Below are 21,264 nucleotides of genomic sequence, written 5' to 3'. Positions count from 1 at the left end.
TATAACAACTATTTATTCCTACCTTATTATTCATTGTCAAAACTTGTCTTTATATTTGAAAAAAAATAAAAGTTGGGCTGTAGATCTACATCAACATTGAATGTAGAATACTACTTAAAATACTGGTGTTCAGTACTTTATCAGTGAATAATTCTAATTACATACATACATAATAACAATCCTTATTTATTATCAGAAGGGGTTTTGTGGAGATTTCAGTATTTTTATAGTTGAAATCATGAGTCGATTGAAGCTAGACCACCATGGAAAACCTGGAATCGTGGGTGTGCACTGCTGAGGAGTCCCATAATAGAACGAAACGGCCGTCCAGTACTTCCGGGTTTTCCATGGTGGTCTACCTTATTTAATAATCATTTCCGTCTAAAAAAAATACCTTGTAATAAATACATAGCTGTAAACTGAAATACTACAAATATTCTACAGATGGTTTGATCGAAGTTCTATTCACGTCGATATTTACCCTAGATAGTTGAAATTAAACTTAATGACCTCCATGAATATCATACGAATTTAATGGTTAACAAACATTGTTTCATAGTTTTTCTTAACGACTAATATGTCTTAGAGATTTTATGGTGTTTAGTTACAAAATGACTCTGAAAAATTTCATTTCAATTAAGTGAATTTCATTAATTTTTTGTTTTATTTTTTAAATTAAGTGACTAAGAGCAACATATTAACAACTAGGTGTTTGGTGGTTTCTACACATAGATACACTACTAAATAACTACTCAGGAATAATTAATACATATATTAATGAGAAGGGGTTTTGTGGAGATTTCAGTATCTTCATAGTTGAAATCATGAGTCGATTGAAGCTAGAACACTATGGAAAACCTGGAAGCATTGGACGGCCTTTTCGTCCCACTGTGAAACTCCTCAGCAGTGCGCATCCACGACCCTGCTTTGCTAGATTCGAACCCAGGACCTACCAGTCTCGCGCCAGAGCACTTAACCACTTGACCACTGAGCCGGCATCCAACGGTGTTAATGCTCAGGAATCCCACAATAAGACGAAAGGGCCATCCAGTTCTTCCAAGTTTTCCATGGTGGTCTAGCTTCAATTGACTCATGATTTCAACTATGAAAATACATATATTAACTAAATATTAGTTTAACATGATATATAACAATTTAACCAACTGATTAAATCACTCAAACATACGAACATTTTGGAATGGTTCCAAACATGTACAATCTCTTAATTTGTCACTTAAAAAAGTTAAAATTAATACCGAAATCCGGACAGTAAAGAGAAGGGGATTTTACAAAACAAATATATTCAAATGATTTTTTCTTCGGTAAATCGTGATTTATTTTGACGAGAAATTATTTTTGGCAAATGATATCAACCAAGTATCTATGCTATTAATATTAACACATATTGTAGTGTTTATATTTATGTGTTTATTCAGAATATATGAATAATACATTAATAAAACTATGATTGAATAAACAATATAGATTTAAATAACATTGAAATATATTAGGTAAATCTTGTAAGTTATCAGAAAGGGTTTCTGTGGAGATTAAGTATTTTCATAGTTGAAAGCGTGAATCAATTGAAGCTAGACCACCAGGGAAAACAGGTAAGCACTGGACGGCCGTTTCATCCTATTATGGGACTCCTCTGGCGCGAGATTGGTAGGTCCTGAGTTCGAATCTCTTGTCAGTTAGTCAAATTTATTAAGCTGTCAGTTTGATTACATTCAATGAGATGCTAACTATTGTATACAGTGAATCAATTAGATTTCCAAACTTTTCAAGTCTTCGTTGACTAAATAAAGGGAAATAAAGAAAAAATTGGATATTAGCTATTAACCTTAAGCACTAGGAAAATTAGTGAAAGGATAATTTATGGTCGAACTAATCAGGTATAAGATAACAGGTCTTGGATTTTGGCGCAAAATTCACTCATCTATTTGGCTAAACAGCTTTTTGACATTAAATCTGATGTAAGTTCGTGACGAAAAACCTAAATTTAATTCGCAACCCTAACCATCAACTGTAAATCATAATTCTAATTCCTTCATTTGGTCCTGGTTATTAGGTGGACACTCTCAAGATCATTCTGGCGTCTCTCATATGTCATTCATAAATTACAGTCTCATCACATTACGGCAAGTTTCAAGTAGGATGAAAAAAGCCTTTTGGATTCAACTGCTAGCCTCCATTACATAATACGATGTATGACTTGACAGTGTTATTTCATTTGTAGAAATATATATTGAAATAATTTAGCAACTTTTAAGTTAAAACATTTATTGTCTTTGAGAAGTTCTCATTCTAATTTTACCACACCATGACAATGATGATTGTCGAATTCATATTAGATAACATAAGTAGAAAGTAGAATACTCTCTTTTTATTAGACTTATGTAGCGAATTGTCTGATATACCTGGAAGCTAGAAAATCTAGGTTTCTGCTCTTGGTATACTGCCTGACTAGAAGAATAGGTTTGGATATTAAAATAGATTTTTATTTAATTTGCTAATATGTCAGATAATACCCTTGAAATGAATAATCCAGCACCGGTGGTTGGTCAAGAATATTGATTTATTTTGGTGGTTTGTTCCAGCAATCAATAATTTCGATTGCTATAAGGATATGAAGTGAGATTAAGTTGGTTGAATTCGTCATATTTCATGAAATCACCTATTGATGATAGTTGATATCTCACTTTAAAGCGTACTGTTCATTACACTACATCATCTTACTTCAGAAAACAATTTCTCATTACATTAATATAGAGTGACGGTCATATAGAAAAACATTTAGAGTGAACAAACATAAAAAAGATGTAAACTGTAATTTTATTCTAAGTATAACTCTAGTTATAAGTGGTTGAATGTAGTCAAGAGCGAACCCCAAACCTAGGTTTCATGCTGCTTATCCCTTGTCAACATATCTTGTCAGCAATCTTGCTCTACAGTCTGTGATATTGCTACTAAGGTATTCAGAACTTGATAGACCTTCTGCAGGGCTGATTTTTTATAAACTGATTGATTACTGAGTAGTGATGAATTCAATCGGTATAATCAATAGTGTTGATCGAGTTCTATCGACTACCTTCGACCACCAAGCATCAAAACATAGTCACTTAGTTAGTGTAAACATTTCAAAGTAACAAAAAGAATTTGATCAGAAGTAAGGTTTAGAAAAAATTGATAACGTCCATTTCTCTGTAACCAGTAAAATAGGGTTTTATGTTCCATGTATACTATAATTTATAACTATCCATACTGAAATCCTACGTGCTGTGATATCCTCCGATTGGAAATCAATCACCAAGATGAAATTTATTATTGAGTTAATCTTTTAAATAGTTCAATAATTCTGATATTACTCTTTCATCAATGTAATTTGTTCTAGTATAATGTACATTACAGTACAGATTACTATATATAATCCTACAAATAAAATCACCAAAATAAGCAATTTCTTCAGTGATTTTCACCATATTGCAATATATGAATTCCAACTAGATATTTTGCACCTTTTTTGTCTGTGGTTTGTGTCATACATTACATTAAATTTTAATAAGGGAACCATTTGTTCTACTCATTTCCGTTGTGATATTGTTATATCTAGAGCTTTGATTCTTACTATGCCGCGTACTACTAGACTACTTGAACGATCGAACCCGCAACGTCGCAAGAGAGAAGACAGAAGACCAGTAAGTAGGAATTTTACTCCCCAAACAGTGTCAAATATAATACAAAAATCTCATGTATTTATAGTTTTTTTGGCTGAAAGTAAATCATCATTTCGGACAGCCAATAGACACATAGGGGGTCATTCTTATTCATCCAATAGGGAAGCTACACGTTGACATTCTAAAATGTTCCCCTAGTGGTGATTGAATGGAATGTCTTCGGCTCTTTCTGGACTTCTTGAAGCTTCCTAGAGTTTGCCAACGAGCCATCCTTACAGATTTTATCATTTTCAACCCTAAGATCCTTATTAACCGATTCAACATCAAAACAATTGTCTACTGAAAAATCTTATGAAACAAATAATATGACTTTATTTGTCAAATGAATAATAAAAATGAATAAAGGAATAATAACCAACGATTCGACTATGTTCTGTTAACTATATTTTTTTCTCAAGTTTAGAAACCTTTGTTATTCAACTGTAAATCTTAAAGTTAAACTTTTCAACGATTGACCTATCTCATTTTCTCATGAATCACTCATATAATATACATGTAAAATTTGGCTCTTCATCTAGTGGTAAACATTATGTTTCAAATCATTGTTTATTTCATCCTATTTATTTTTCATAAATTCTATTTTAATAAATTAAAATGTTTTTTTTTTAAACTGTTTAACAAGATGATAAACACTTTACTACATAAACAATATTATTGTTAAGTAAATAATGATGAATATCTGAAATCTTGTCAGGAATTATTCTCTATATTCACTTAGTATTGTTTGTTTGAATCATTCCATGCATGTTTAGGACTACAACTGGTCAGTCTCTTATTGGTCATATGTGCATACTGTGCGTATTGCCTCAATATAGCCTTAATTCACGAGCATTTTAAGCAAAGATGAATAGTGGCTAGCAGGTACATCCAGCTGAAGAGTCCAAAATAGGACGAAACGCGCATCCTGGATCCAACTGCTAGCTACTATCCATCTTTGCTTATTATTCTCTATAAAAAAACAGTAATAAGATCAAGACGAGTCATTTGTTTTAGTTTCAATCATAAAATATTGAAAGCTTTGGCGGTTGATTCAAACCAAACCTATCCTGGTTACTGGAGATGAGGATTCTGTTTATGATTCTAGAAATGAGTAGTATTGAACACCGTCAATAAATATTTTAGTGTTAAATGACAGCTAATATAACAGTATTAGTTTGTTCAGCAAGCGAAGTCCACATTGTATATTTTCCTAAAAATTATAAAGTTTAATCTATTTGTATTTAGGAACATTTTTTTGACTATAACAGTCGAGGTACAGTTAATCATTGACGATGAAATGAAGTGTCCCCTATAGGAAGTGTGTTTTCTTTGTTGAAGTGATTTTTTCGAGTTCAAAATAACATTAATTAAATTGTAAAATCTATTTTGTTTGGATTCAGTCTATTGTGACCGACTTTATTTATCTACCATTTATTACTTAAAGAATATATCTAATACTATTCAATTCAATAATTGATGAGATATTCGCAGTTGACTCTGATACGTTTCTAACAGTATTCAGAACATTATGTCATAGTGGTGTTTGTGATTAGATGACAAATGGTTGGCACATGAAAACTCATTGTATTTGTATGAGCTAGTATATTACTTTCAAAGTTTTTATCAAGATTCACGTGTCAACCCATTCTTAACTACCAAAGTATGCTTTGAACAGGTTTGGAATTCATCTTTTGTTAAAATTGCGCAATGGTGTTCATTATTTATAACAATCAGTATATTTTAGCACGGTTTGAGAATTAAAATATAAACTTTTATGCTTCAGTAATCAGTTATATCTGCTCACTAAAATTTATAGGATATTTCGAAAGGATTAAATTCGCTTCAAAGCCTCATGTATATATTTCTAAACATTCTGAGTATAATAATAATGAGAAAAAACTAGATGAAATGTAGTTCGAGGTAGTAATTTTAAATGTAACTTGAATGTTTCGCCAAAAACTTAACAGAGAAGTCTAAAAATGTTGATTTTGAACTGAAATGGGTTGTGGATTATCTTACTTCACTTAACCCAGAACTCAGACCAGTTAAATCAAATAAATGTAATGATAATTCTTTTATATACCAACCTCAATTAAAGGACTGGTGAATACCAAGGAACATCGGTAGGTTGGTGGAGAAGAATTGTAGCTCATCAACACAAACTTCGGGTAGAAGTTTGTGTTGATGATGTCGTTCAGAAGGACGATGAAAACTCCACGGCCAAAGCATCCAGCTCAGAGAACAAAACTCCATCAAAAAAAGTATTGAGAGTTTATTTTGTTCCAGTCTAGAACTTCTCAGCAATATTTAGCTAAAACTTAGTACGAGGTCAAAATTAAAATATAACTGTCCAATAATCTACAAGTTACACTGAGGTCTATTGCACCGTAATAAGTTTTCTATGTTGATAAATCAAAATCTAGCAAGAAAACAACTACTTCATGTAACCTGATTTTCAATGATACTTCAGTTGGTAAAAGATAGTGATATTAACCAATACGTAAACTTTATATTCAATTATCTTTAAAATGATCCTCGGTTATAAAACAAATCCTTCAAAGGTTAAAAGACGCCTTATAAAAAGTGATTATGTTAAAAATATTCTATAAGTAGAAAAGTCTGACTGAAACATAATTTTTAAAGATTCATATTGAATGGAGACATGACAGATTATAAAGTATCTTCTTCAAGTTCATTTCAAATGAAAAGGATATCGAAAATGAAAATTTATGTTTTAGTGCAGAATGACCAACTGAGGTTGGTGGAAATGTAAATATCATATAGATTCCATATGATAGCATATAATTAAATCCAACAGTCATATCTCAGTTCACTGAATAGTAAATGACTTGCAAAACTTATTCACCCTAATCGTTTATCATATGTAATCACGTTATTCTCCTGTCAATATTTTATACATAAGTATATTATTTTGATTCATAGAAAAACCTATTTTTCTGATTAGAAGTCTTGATTTTTGGTATTACTTTATACAGTGCTTTCAGCTAATAACTCAATCTCATGTCCATCCATCAGTAGTCAACATCGTTTTATTGCGTTTCATTTGACGATTAACATTCCTTTCATTCATATTGGCAATCCAAAACTCGTTTGTCAATCTAAACCAATTACGATAACAAAACGAGAGAATTTCTAACATTATGGTCTTACAAAGTGTTCAGTAGATTTGGATTTAGTGATCTATATATTCCAGGCATGTATACCATCGGGATTTAAATATTTCTTTTTTGATTTGAATTGATAAGAATTTCTAACAAGAATTTTTAACCAATATAAATTATTGAAAACGTTAGACCTACATTTCAAAATAACCACAATTTTAGTAGTAAACATGTAAGAATAAGGGAAGTTGTTAGAAAGTCAGTGGAACATGTTTAAAAGCTCATATGTGAGAACTTTAACGCTATAATAATTAAGTGAGTTCCTTATGAGTTCAATAGTTTCTATTTATTTTCAGTGACCTTTTAAATAACGAAAAGTAGATAACAGTATTAAGTTTGATCAAATCAAAACAAATAAACATTAGTGCATACCCCGCAAATACAGAGATATCTTTTTCACAAAATACCACGCATGTATGAGTAATACAGTTTATAAATTAGTTAAACAAACATATTATTTTCTCATGGAGGCATGGATACACGCTTGCATATGTATATATAAGCCAATCACATAAGAAAAACGAACTTCGAAACATGCTTAAGGTGGAATAATAGTCATTTATTTACCAAATAACTGTACAACAGATCATTTCATTGTTAGTATTGGTTAAATGTTGATTTATAGTCTTCAATAAATGAACAACTTGTAGATATTTATTTTTGTATTGTTTGTTTAAATCTACAAAAATGAATAATAACTTCACCCCATTGCACAAGCTAGTTGGTATCTGGACTCAGTAGCTAAGTGGATAACGTATCAGCGTTTGAAGCTAATGGTGATGGATTCAAGTCCCGTAGTGAAATTCAACTATAGGATGCACGTACACCCAGCTGATGAGTCCTAAATAGGACGAAATGTCTGTCCTGGATTCCACTGCTAGCCACTACCCATCTTTGCTTATAAAACTTGTGGATAGTTCGGTTTAAAAAAATAAATCCCAATATTGTTTGTATGAAGCTGATTTGAAAATGTTTCAGAACGACATTATGATTGCCTTCAGTAATTATACAATATAATAAGATGTTTAAAGAGCCTTGATCAAAGCCCTACTAAGTTGAAATGGATGTAATCTCATAAGTCAGTTTTTATAAGATATAAGTAGTTTAATTTAGAAAATCTTTATATATATATTTCTGTAATAAACAAAGCGTTCCGTTAATTAGTAATTAGAAGTTCATATTAATAACTATGATGGTATATAAAACAGCTAATTATTGATTATTTCATCAATTCCTAATCTCTGTACGACTACATCCATGGCAATTAATTTTAGTATGAGTTTAACCTGTATAAGTCACATAAAAGAACATTATTATTTACTGAATGATGATTGTTATAGGTACTTGTTTCTATTACTATCCCAAGTTATTGGAATTTTGATGAATGTAACCTTAATGGTTTGCTTTTAGCCATGAAAATGGAATTTATCAGGGATTTGGAATAGACTCTGGATTATTTATAATGTATATATTGACCGTCGATTCAAACAGCATAGATTTCATAGACACTTTATTTTAATACTTCTCTTTATTTATATCGGTCTTTAGGATTCACGCATTCAAAGTATGTACAGGGTGTTTCATTACACGATTGATGTTTCTTATTTTCAGATTGCTGTCTTCGATGTAATCGGTAACTATAAATTTATTTGAGTTATTAAAGTTTGGTTTTATGCTAATCTTAGTTTACTGACTTGACCTACGCACTTTACTTCATAATCTTGTTGAAAATCCTGCCCGAAGTATATTGATGCGCATTTCTTACATATGTTTCTAATTCCAAAATGTTCTCGCAATAGTTATTGGATTTAGATGATCCTATTTTTTTCACAAGTCAGTTTCCATCATATTTATATAGTGTTCAGTACTCATAACAAATGAGACATGAACCTCATGGTTCAATTCCACTCTACGTCGTTACTTCAATTATATTCTTTTTTGATTAAATCCATGTACGGATCTTCAACTTGAATCTTTCAGAAACATTATCATTTCATCACAAAGTCGTAAACGTTATCTATTTTATAGTCATACTAATGTCACGATAGTTTCAGGGACTGACAATATGTTGGGAATAAAATCTATTCACTACCCAATCTGGAGCTTAATCTCATGTGTCCCAATGACAGCTTTTCATCAAAGACTAAATGGAAATAAAGTATCATTCATTTATTTACACTACTATTGTGGAAACGTGAAACCATGTAAAAAGAAATAATTCATTCGGAATACATTTTCTATCTAATTCCTCATATTTCGTACTTAAAAAACAAGCATGTGACAAAATAAAACTCAGTTATTTAGAACTAAATCAACTTATGTAATGTGATCAACATATGACTGACTGATTTCAACGGGTCTAGGCTATATGATCAGTCGCTATTGAATGAATGATGGATATATATATATAAAGCAAATTATAAGTGGTTAGAGAAATGAATACAAGATATTTACAACAATATAATCTGAAAATCAAATGTATTGAATATAATCAAGAATCTAAATGCACATCCTATCTAAAAGTAATTGTAATGTATAACTATACAATGATATATATTATATAGTCAAATCATATTAGACAAGAGTAAAGTTCAAATGTGGTTCTGAAAAGTATTTTATTTGGTTCTGTTAATATATCTGATGTTCTATCTAATAGTCAGTTTGAAGCATAACAATTTAAACAATCCACATTTCATGAAATCAAACCTAAATGTACTATAAAGTCAAAATATTAACATGAAAATAGATCCATTCCATCTAGTTTATTGTTTAATCTTACATTCGAAGGGGGTTTTGTGGAGATTATAGTAATTTTATATAGTTGAAATCATGAGTCAAATGAAGCTAGAAAACCATGGAAAACCTGGAAGCACTGGATGGCCGTTTCGTCCTATTGTGGGACTCCTCAGTAGTGCGCATCCACGATCCCGCCTCGCGAGATTCGAACCCAGGACTTATCAGTCTCGCACGCGAACGCGCAACCTCTAGACCACTGAGCCGGCATCCAACGGTGTTACATTCATAAATTTTATAATCTGGATCAATAAGTCAAGATATACATTTCATAAATATGTAGTCTTGATTCAATGATAGCTCACTAGTGAAAATCTGTAAGTGCTCGTATTATTATTTGCTGTATCAAGGGTACTTATTTAAATCTGGTACAGATCATCTACTTCTTAGGGAAAACGGATAAAAAAGATATCATAATTAACATTTTGTTTAATTAAAGTGTGGAAATTAAGTTTGACCGTAGAGGTAAAATATGATATACTATATGAGTCTATTAATGAGCTAACTTGTGAAACTGTTAACAATCTAAACGTTGCTTCCACATAGTTTCAAATCGAGATGAAGGTAATAAGGGTGTTGGATTTCTGGTAAATAAATAAAAAAAACTCCGCCTGTAGCTCTTCTAGAGTTACTGCCGATCCCAAGCCCGGGTAAAGGAGGAGGGTTGGGCATGGGGTTAGCGACCCCATCCCGTAGAAAAGCTAACTCACTAAAAAAACGCTAACCAGAAAAAATAATTCAAACCACTTAAACTCTGCCCTGGGAGTTGAAGGAATAATTATGACGTCTCATGATGAAAGCCGAAATTTTTCAGAAGTCACGAGACCGATTCACCTTCTGACAACCAGGTACATGGAACGTCCGGACAATGTGGGAGACAGGAAAGACCAGTCAAATAGCAATGGAAATGAGGAGATACAACTTAGCAGTACCCGAACCGGAGTCAGACAAGGCTGTCTACTCTCCCCATTCCTCTTCCCTCTAGTGATTGACTGGATTATGAAGAATTCGACATCTGAAGGAAAATACGGAATACAATGGACTTCTCAGAATCAATTAGATTATTTGGACTTCGCAGAAGACCTAGCCCTCCTCTCTCATACACACGAACAAATGCAGATGAAGACAGCAAATGTAGCAGCAGCCTCTGCATCGATAGGCCTCCACATTCACGAAGTATAAAGCAAGATTCTCAAATGCAACACAGAGAACACCAACCCAATCACACTTGATGGCGAAACTCTGGAAGAGGTGGAAACATTCAAGTACCTGGGAAGCATCGTTGATAAACAAGGAGGATCTGATGCAGATGTAAAGGCGAGGATTGGCAAAGCAAGGGCAGCATTTTTACAATTGAAGAACATACGGAACTCAAAACAACTCTCAACCAATTTCAAGGTCAGAATGTTTAATACGAACGTCAAGACAGTCCTACTGTATGGAGCTGAAACGTGGAGAACTACTACGACCATCATCAGAAAGGTACAAGTATTTATAAATAGTTGTCTACGCAAAATACTCAACATCCATTGGCCGGATACTATCAGCAACAGCGTTTTACGGGAGAGGACAAACCAGCTTCCGGCTGAAGAGGGAATCAGGAAAAGACGTTGGAAGTGGATCGGAGATTCATTAAGGAAATCACCAATATGCATCACGACTCAATCACTAACTTGGAATGCTGAAGGGAAGCGGAAAAGAGGAAGGCCAAAAAACACATTACGTCGGGAAATAGAGGCAGATATGAAAAGGATGAATGTTAACTGGAAAGAACTGGAAATGAAGGCTCAGGACAGAGTTGGGTAGAGAATGCTGGTGAGCGGCCTATGCTCCTCGACGAGGGGTAACAGGCGTAAGTAAGTAAGTAAGTATCGAAGCCTATATATATCTTAAGTGCTCTGATTATACATACTCATAATATACAATAAGATTGTGTTCATCTATGAAGTCGTTTCATTTAATCTGTAAATTAACTATTTTGAGCTGGATGGTATAATTTCCACTTAACTATTGTCAATACTTTCTTTATCTGTATATATCAACTATTCGATTTATTTTAGCTCAAATGGTATTTTTTTATAAAATGAAGATATTGATCCACTTGTTATTGTCTCTGACTGAAATACTGAACAACACGCATTCATGTCACAATACAAGTAAAAGTCTGTTTCATTCAGCTTCACATTCTTGGTAAAGTGAAATTATGTAAAGATTATATTTTCATAATAATGTCTTGGAAACTAATTTTAATCAATCAATCAATCGATCAATCAATCATAATAATAATATTAATAATCGATATTTTATATATATTTGGAGATATTCACATATTAGTCAATTGAATATCATTCTTTCTTTTAAATTGTAACTAACTAATCGAAATTAATCTCCAATTGAATTATTCTGGTCAATTGAATTCATTATTTGTTTTATATTGAATTAAAAATACTTACAATAACCGCACAAAATATTTCAATCACATGAGCAATAATACTAACAACACATAGTAAATGCATGCTATGCATGAATCATTTTATTTCTTAGGCTCAAATCATTTGAAATGATTAATAAGCTTTGTTTCATGCTTATAAATAAAAATTCGGTGTTCTTGTTGATCGTATTATATAAATTTTTAAAAAAATCCACATTCTTAGATCATGCGTAGGCTGATGACAAAATCATACACAACACTTAGTATCAGTATAGAGTTGTGAAGAATAATGAGTTTTTATTGAGATCGTCAATTGATCAATATTGGACCACCATCGAAAACCTAGAACCACTAGATGGCTATTTCGTTCTAGTGTGGAACTCTTCTGAAGTGCTCATCCGCGATCCCTAACTCAGGGCTCAAACCCACGAACTTCAGTTCAGTACAAACTCTAGATACCCACCGAAGACAATGTAAGATGGTCGCGCAATATCGTGGTTTGGTCAGAGTTATACATTAATACTGTTGGATATCAGATTAATGGTCTAGAGGTTGCATTCCAGCCAGACCAAAGGTCCTGAGTTCAAGTCCCGCGCGCGCCGTCGTGAACGCGCACTGCTGAGGAGTTCGAAACTAAGACGAGACGGCTGTCCAATGCTTCCAGGTCTTAGTGGTGACCTAACATTGAGCGATTTATGATCTTAATAAAAGCAATGATAATTACTACGCACAAGTAAAATTATAATATCTTGTAATCATAGAAAGTACTCTATCAGTTCATATGGTTGGAATTCTGCAAATTCAGCAAACAGGATATTTTAAGACGGATTGATGTACTTGTCGCAGTATTTTAGTAATTGAGTGTTGCAAAAATATTTTATTCTAAAAACAGCAGCGTGTGTACACCTGTATTTGCTTGGTTAATTGTGCATCACAAAATGTGCTGGGGTGTCAGTAAATGATTTCTCTAACAACAAGGAAGCTGGAATCGACTATTTTGACTAAAAAAAGAAATAACTCAGAGAAATGAGTATACGGGAATTTTATCCAGTCATATGGGGTTGGAATATCGCAATACTTTGATCTAAAATGTTTCTCATGTATGACTTACTGATCTGATAGTTTATTTGACTTTGGTTACATTATATACGTGTACTCACAAGTAATATGTTTTGCCAAAATTAGAACTAATATCAAGTTATCATTCAGTAAAATTATCATTGATTACTATGTAGTACTTGTGCTTTTGGACCTAAATTAACTATAAATCTTAGGAAAACTCGTGTAGGAATGATCCAGATTTGTAATTGTATAGACGGATTATTTGTTTAGCACGGCATATATTAGTAGCGATAACTACTAGGGCTGTACAAGTAAAACTTTATTTTGTCAAGTATACTAATTTATTGCCACCATAAAACAACTCAAGTTAGATGATTAATGAAAGTTTGGAAGTACTGGACAGCTGATGCCTACTAATTTTGGATCCCTAGGTAGTGCCGGGAATCGTCTTCAGAACCTTTGGCCTTGTGCGCCGTGACCAGTGTATGTTGGGTGAGGAAGGTAACCACCGGAAAAAATAGAAGATCAACATACTATGGGTTGGGTTGATTGAAGTTAGAATTGGGTGCTGTTTAGTCCCGGCTTCTTTGACTAGGGGTTAAGCATCCGCCCGCCAAATTGATCATCTTTGGTTGGACTCCACTGTTGCGCGGTTGTGTGTGCACACCACTGAGAAGTACTATGTTATGACAAAACAACTATCCATTGAGTCCAGCTTTTCAGTGGTTGTCTAGCTTTAACTGGTTCATGATTTTAATAAAAATGAACAACTTTCACAATCCTATACGTATATTAATTTCGTTTAATTAAATAATGCTCATCATAGTGAATGAGAATTAAATAAATAGGTATTTTATGTGACATACCACATAAAATCTTAGTAGAGGGTGTTATAGTTACTGTGTAATATACTGATATCATTTAGAAAACAAAATTGTATCCTAGAATTCTAAAACAGAATCACATGGACCTATAGTTTCATTGAAGAGATTGGCATATAGAAATAAGTGATGGAAGTACTTATTCGGTCACCTGTAAAGAAATAACTCAAGTTTACCTCCAAATACTTTTCCCACAAACTATGGTCATTTTATCAAAAAAATAATTTACACGAAATAATTGTTTCAATTCATTAACTACTACTTCTGTACAATTTTCTTCTCCTCCACTAGCCACTATAAGAGAAGCATGTCCCACCGGAGCGTTCAAATGTAAACATTTACATGCTCCTTATCTACGTGAATCGTACCTGGCACCTCATCACAGTTACCTATTTTAACTCAGATATCAATAATGATGAATTGCACAACCTATCCTGCAGAGTGAGGTCTATCGCATTGAGTAAATACTTTCCTTGAGTTCTTTAAATGACTTGAATTAAAATGTACACATGTGTGTCAAATTTTAAAATGCTCTTGTATGATAGAAATTAAAATCAACACTGTTTCTCAAATAGACGCATGGTTAATACAATGCTTCATCACTATAGTGTATCTATTTTACATGTAAAATGAAACTTAACCAGATTAGAAGTATATATAACTAAGTTATAGCTTAAATCAAAGACAAATATATCAATCTAATTCTAAACGAAATTTGGAATGTACTTCAATACAATCGATAGTAATAAATTAGGCTACATCCAATATATAGTTGCTATGATTAGAAGGAATATGTTTAAAACATTATACAATTCACACATCTTACAATAACAACTAAACTAAAATACCATTGTCACTATACTAGCCTATGAAATAAATTCTTTTTATGAATACATTTTTCATTGATAATATTAAAATTTACGGTATTCTACGAATACTGTACAGAATCTCTTTGATTTGTTTAGAATTGGGTGCCTTATCAGTGTTGCTAATCATAAAGTGGGTGCAACTAATCGACCAAGCATACAATTGTTGTATAATTTTAGTTTTTACAGAATTTCATCTACTTAAATCGTCCATTACACGAGTAAAAACTATCCCAATAGGTTATGTGTACAAAGTAATATATAATAAACTCGTAATTTAAGAAGATTCGACTCTATATGTCTTCTTTTTGATAGTGTTACGTCTTTTGATTCGAGTTTTGGAGGCATGAATCGTTCACTGCTCTTTTGGGCAACATAATCAACCCGAAATCTAGAAAGAAGTTACGTTCTGAAAAATAATTTATTGGCGTTAAATTATTTTTTTCAGACGACTTTATTTGCACCTGGTTGTCTATGGAAGCTGTGTCATTTTTGTATTTTGCAGTCTGATTGACTGTTTTGTCTGGTTAATTTGAAGCCGTGTGATTGATTGGTTTTTGTTTCATCAGAAAATAAAATAATTTAGTTGGGATAACGTGACACCGCTCAGAGCAGTTGCCTAGGACCTAAGACTTCTTAATTTTAAAATAAATTTTTTTATTAGCGGACGGAAACTAAAATTACTTTGTGAGGTCAGTTTGCCACACCATATGACGAAGCTGCTTTATATAGAAAGTTTTAACATGGATAAAAGCCTTATAAAACACTGCGAGAAATCTGAGAAAATGATATTCATCTTGCAATAATAACTCAAACGTTCATGCGAACAACGCTAGAGGGTGCGTAAGTCCAGATGACAATGGTACAGACGCCGAATTCCGTCACTAGCCAGCACTAATTTCTTTATTTACACAAAAAAATCATATGGTCAAAAATATTGATTTCCACCGGTAAAAAACTGGTATTTAAACTACGATATCATTGAAAAAATGAAAATGCTTGTTTGGACGATTAGTTCAATGAAACATATAATTTTATAAAATAATTCAGAACCAGTTTACATGGCATTCACAATTTCACAAATAAAAACGAGTGCATAGGTATATGCTTAGAACTATGACAACTCAGAAGTATGCCTTTTAAAGCAGAAGACAACGAATATGACTGCTAACCTTATTTAATGTAACCCATAGATATAAAAAGAACTCAATGTTACCAAATAAAATCTTAATAAATAAGACAAACTTTTATCTAAAAGACGTACGTACGGAAAATGAGTTTCGTTTCCTTAAGAAAGAACTCTTAAACATTGTCAGGTTCTAAAATAGCATCTTCGTTAGGCCTCATAGTGGTCAAGATAGAAAAATTTACTGCCTACATAAGGCTCTGTAGACAGGTTCACTTCAGAGCTGACTTTGTGTTCGTGATAAAATCACTTGAATTTTGCCAGCACTTTCTCTAATATAACGATACTCAATTTTCCTTAACCGCGAAAATGATTGTTTAGTTGAGACAAATTTGATTTTTCTCTTCATTTCGCTAGTGGGTCACATACTGGTTTTGAGAATGGAATTCAGTAATTCTTTTCGATGAGGCAACTATGTGTCAAGTGAGCTTGTGTAATGAGGGGATTTACCTTGGAATTCACCCGACATCACCATTTGACTAGTCAATAACCAGTAACACATCACATGTAACCATTATCAAAGTGTTTTGTGATTAAAACTTCTGACAATATGATAAAATGCAAACCAATACTGACTGGTTACTGGCTCATGAACAATTTCATTTCATATAGTTTTCAATGCTGACTATTATTAAGCAACTGAGCTACGTAGTATCCACATCTGACATTAGGTGACTCAGGACGAAAGTAGTCCAACACAAGCGTCTATGGCTGTAACTTTTGTTCAAATAACCGACGATGAACAAGTTTTATCAATATCCCAGAGGGATATTGCTGGTCTTCATAAGTTAGTACCAAACCTAAATCCAAAGCATCTTCTTGACTGCTTTTGAACTACCAAGAAGCATACAATGTCTTAAGCTCTTTATATCAAATGTATTAAGTTGGCAAGTTTATAGCTCATATGTATTTAGGTTTAGTTTTTCTTAAAAATATCATTCCCTAGTAACTTTATTTCGACTTCATCAGAATGTTTATTATTTGAGTGTTTTTGTCATCGTACTTGGATATCAATAGCATTTATTACGTGACATCATATCTCAGATGTTTGTCGACACTTTTAAAAGCTTACGAACATTTCTCCTAAATTTAAAGTAAGTGGAAATAAAATCACTCTCACAGTTGAGGATGTAAACTCTGGCTGGAACAAGTTTCATCAGTGGCTTTTTCATCATGTATCTTGTGCCTTGCAAATATTAGTTCTGTATGAAGTCACGGTGCAATTTTTCACGTGCTATATCGAGTTTCAACAATTTTGTTAGGAAACTTAGTTCATTTTTTAAAACTGAACTGTTTTAGTCACGCGTAAATTTCTATACTTTACACACAAACAACCAAAGTCTCGTCGCAAACGGTTCATTTTTCAGAAACACACGACTTAGACAAATTTCTGGCCTCGGTCATCATTAGAGTTCACCATCAAATATTAGACGATCAATCACGATATGGCCGACTACTAGATAGGGACTAATAAATTTCGCCTAAAGATTAAAATGCCACATCGGATTATAGAACACATATTTCAACTAATGAAATATATTTTTATCATTTCACAAAGTCATCTTGTTCAAAACCTTCAAACACTAAGCAAGGCTTTCCAAAAACAAGTACGTAACATGGCATCTTCGCCGAACCACTCAAAATGTTTGACAATTAGATACTGGTCACATCGACTAAATCAAATAAAACTACATATTGGCAAATTCAGTCAATAAACAAGCAAAACTGAAGCCCGGGTGAATTGTTAGAAGTCTGTGCACTATGCAATCAGTCAAATTATATACATGATATGATGTAGAAAACTACTGATTAAAATATATAACTTTCAGACTTTCCTGATTCTATTTCATCCACAAAATTATTTTGTTCACATTACAGCTGCTACCTTCAACGTTTAATCTAATATTCATTTCGAGAGAGCAACTGGAGGCATATGGAACATTAGTTGATACATAAGCTGATCACTATTTTAGGGTTATCTTTCATTGGACAAATAAATGAATGTAGTTAAATGAGTAGTCATAAAAATAGCGAAAATTCTAGAACCTTCGTGTATACAAATGTCCAGAAGACGTAAATCATTGACAAAATAAGCAAATAAGATCAAAGTGTTTTGGATCAACTTTCGTAAAATGAATTCCGGAAGAACTAATGAAACCATGTTAAATTGAATCCCTGTAAAGAATGTGAAGTAATCTGATTGTCTTATATTCGCCATACACTCATATGGACTTTCCAAAAATGATTCACTATCTCAAATCTCATTTTTGCCGTTTCGAAAAATAAAGTTTCAAATAGACTACTCATTCAAGATGTTCTGGTATAAATCATTTTGTTCAACAAATCGAGAAATATGTCGGTAATTTGTTCTCCCATGAATTAGATGTGTGCATCTTCCACTTTATAATAAAAACTAGAAGAAAAACGAATTCCCATGAAACTCTCTGAAAGGTAAAACTTCATCGTACGTTGTTTTATTGACAGTTCAAATCAAGACATTTTCGAGGTAAGAAAAAAACCAATATTTAATATAAAAAAATAGATAACTACTCGTTGCGACTATTCTGTTCACGTAATTGACGACACTAGACTTGAAAAAAGTTAATACCAGGGGGATATTCTGATGATTACTTTGATTTGATTTAATCAACCGTAATGGTAGAAGAAAAAATTTAGTAATAACATACCTTCTCGCCCTTGAACTTCTATATTCGCTATCGCTGATTGTAAAATTGTTATTAATAAAATGTGTTTCATTTGTATATTCCATGAATGTCACCATTTAAACTGAAATCGCTTAAGTAAATATGCATGCGCGATAACAGTGTATGAAAACGAAAACATACAAAACCTTGCAAAGATAGAATTTGGTCGTTCAAACAAGAGAGTTACAATGCATGCTGAATTTCGCCTAATGTTGTTGAGTGCAGCAATACAATACTTCTTCTCACTTGTAATCCTTTATTGTATATCGATAAGTAAATTAAACATCAAGCTTTTCCTCTGTGCAAGCAATGCATGTCTCTTTATGAGTCCGTCAATTTTAATAATCGTAACATCACATGTATTTTTTAGATACAGTGATATAATTCTTGTTTTCTGAAATATCTCGCATATTTGAAAGTTTTATATTCCCATCACTTTGGGATTCGTACTTAAGCTTTTAAATAATAGTACTTAAACTCATGCAACTTTGCAGCTCATTCCATTTTGGCCTGACAATATTGAAGCCTGGTTCTATTATGATACAACTCAAGAAACGAGACAACGGATTCCTTGTTCTTCAACTTCGAGAATGCTTCTAATAAAGTCCTACACAAAGAGCTATGCATCAAAGTCAAATCCTTTGAAGTCAGTAACCCACGAAACTCATAGTTTGTTCCACTCGTAACCGAACCCAAACAAAGTCTAATGTACAACAACTCTTATCGCCAAAGCCAATAAAAAATGGAGTTGTCCAGGAAAGTTCATTACTCCCTCTTATGTTTCTCATGTACACAAATGGTATGTGTAAAACCGTAAAATTTGGGGTACCTGACGCACACGCTGATATTCCCGAAATAGCTTTAGGTTCGAAGCCTTAAATGAAAGTACATCCCAGATTAGAAATAATCATAAAAACATAACTTGAATAAAGAAATATAGTTTCTATAAAACCATTGCCATTGTGGGATCATGGATTCCAGAGAAAATCACCATAAATTATTACTTTTCCCTGAACAAATCTGGAGTCCAGAAGCTCAACTGAGCGCTCGTCCTAGATAGTAATTAAATAGAAAGCTCACACTTTGTAGAATATGTCTTCTCTATCGCTCTAAACCCAGACGAAGGACCGTTTTCTTAATAAACAACTTTTTTACAGTTCAGGCTAAGCTCATCGCTTTCAAAGTATATACACGACCTCCCTTAAATACTGCTTATTCGCCCTCTCAAACATGGATACCACAGACACAATACATGTGGGAGATATCCAGAGGGGATTCACACGTCACTTGCTAGGATATGACTCCATACCTTTGGCTAAACAGCTAGACGTACACACCTTTCCTTAGAACCTGTATTACACTATCGACTGGTGAACAAACCAATTTTTTGTGTGGAACGTTACATGTTCTTTCTTGTTTATACTTGAAGTAGACTAACAACTCGCCGGACCTGTCAATACTATTTAAGTATAACCGGTCTCTAGAGACGCACACTGCTGTCCTAAAGATTTATTTAGTGAACCTCACAATCTCCTGCCTACACCGGTTATTCCATTTCTAGAGCCTGTAATATATCAACTGGGTATGATACCACAACAAGCCATTAACACCAAGCTGTAGTGAGTTTCTTTGTGTCTATTTTTCACTTTTTTACAACTTGCACATGTATTTTACTGAACTATCATTGATTTTACCTCATTACACATTGCCTCATTTGCGACTATTACATTCCTACACACTTCCACTTACTTTCATAAACACGTAACCTGTATTAGGACGAGAACCGGTGCTTTCAACGTGGTATGATCGCGTGATACTGAGGTTGCCCTTCTGCGCCAACTATTCAGACTCATGTTTCCAATTTTATGTTCAACTAAGATAACCTATAACATGCCAACTCAGACTCCAACACAATAATCTCTTTGTTGACGTCGGATGAGAAGGAAGGACGAATTAAAACAAACGGACAATAAAATATGTACTTTCTTCGTGTTGAAAAGATGTTGAAATCGCTCTGAAGGGCCTATTCCGAGCATTGACAGATCTCAGTCTGCAGAAATGTACACTAAGAAATATTGTCTGTTAAACTCTAAACTTGGTTTTACATCTCTGCACAAGTGTTCAACTGAATATATTGACCAAACCCATGATTTCGACCCTTGCTATTACGGTAGCCTGCTCCATTCTCGTACATGTATATTCATTTCTTTGAAAATCTGCGTGATATGTTTGACGCTCGTAGCTGTTTTTGTCGTGACTGGGTCACTTGAAAGTTTTGCACTTTGAGTACGGTGTATCTTTTGTGACAGGTTACGAGTTGTTTACACATAATCCATACATACATAATCTATACATAATACATGCTAAAGAAGGTGGGGAAGTGTTAAGGCCTTCTTTTTCCAAACATTGCTGAACAAAGAAAGCAAAATGTTGGATCCATCT

The 21,264-nt window shown here is 33.1% G+C and overlaps 1 protein-coding gene across 1 annotated transcript in view; it reads right to left on the bottom strand.

Annotated features, from left to right (window-relative positions):
• Positions 1-18,926, bottom strand: part of Smp_055100 (hypothetical protein) — a 38,844-nt gene extending 19,918 nt beyond the window's left edge. Inside the window, exon 1 of the mRNA XM_018797286.1 lies at positions 18,805-18,926. Coding sequence (XP_018652343.1) covers positions 18,805-18,874 — 70 coding nt within the window. The 5' untranslated portion in view covers positions 18,875-18,926. The remainder of the gene's footprint in view (positions 1-18,804) is intronic.
• Between the last annotated feature and the right edge of the window lie 2,338 nt (positions 18,927-21,264).

The sequence above is a fragment of the Schistosoma mansoni genome, chromosome 4 (genome assembly GCF_000237925.1).
Source record: "Schistosoma mansoni strain Puerto Rico chromosome 4, complete genome".
Taxonomy (NCBI): Eukaryota; Metazoa; Platyhelminthes; class Trematoda; order Strigeidida; family Schistosomatidae; genus Schistosoma; species Schistosoma mansoni.
The sequence above is the reverse complement of the archived record's forward strand: the minus strand, read 5'-3'. Positions and strand labels throughout refer to the sequence as shown.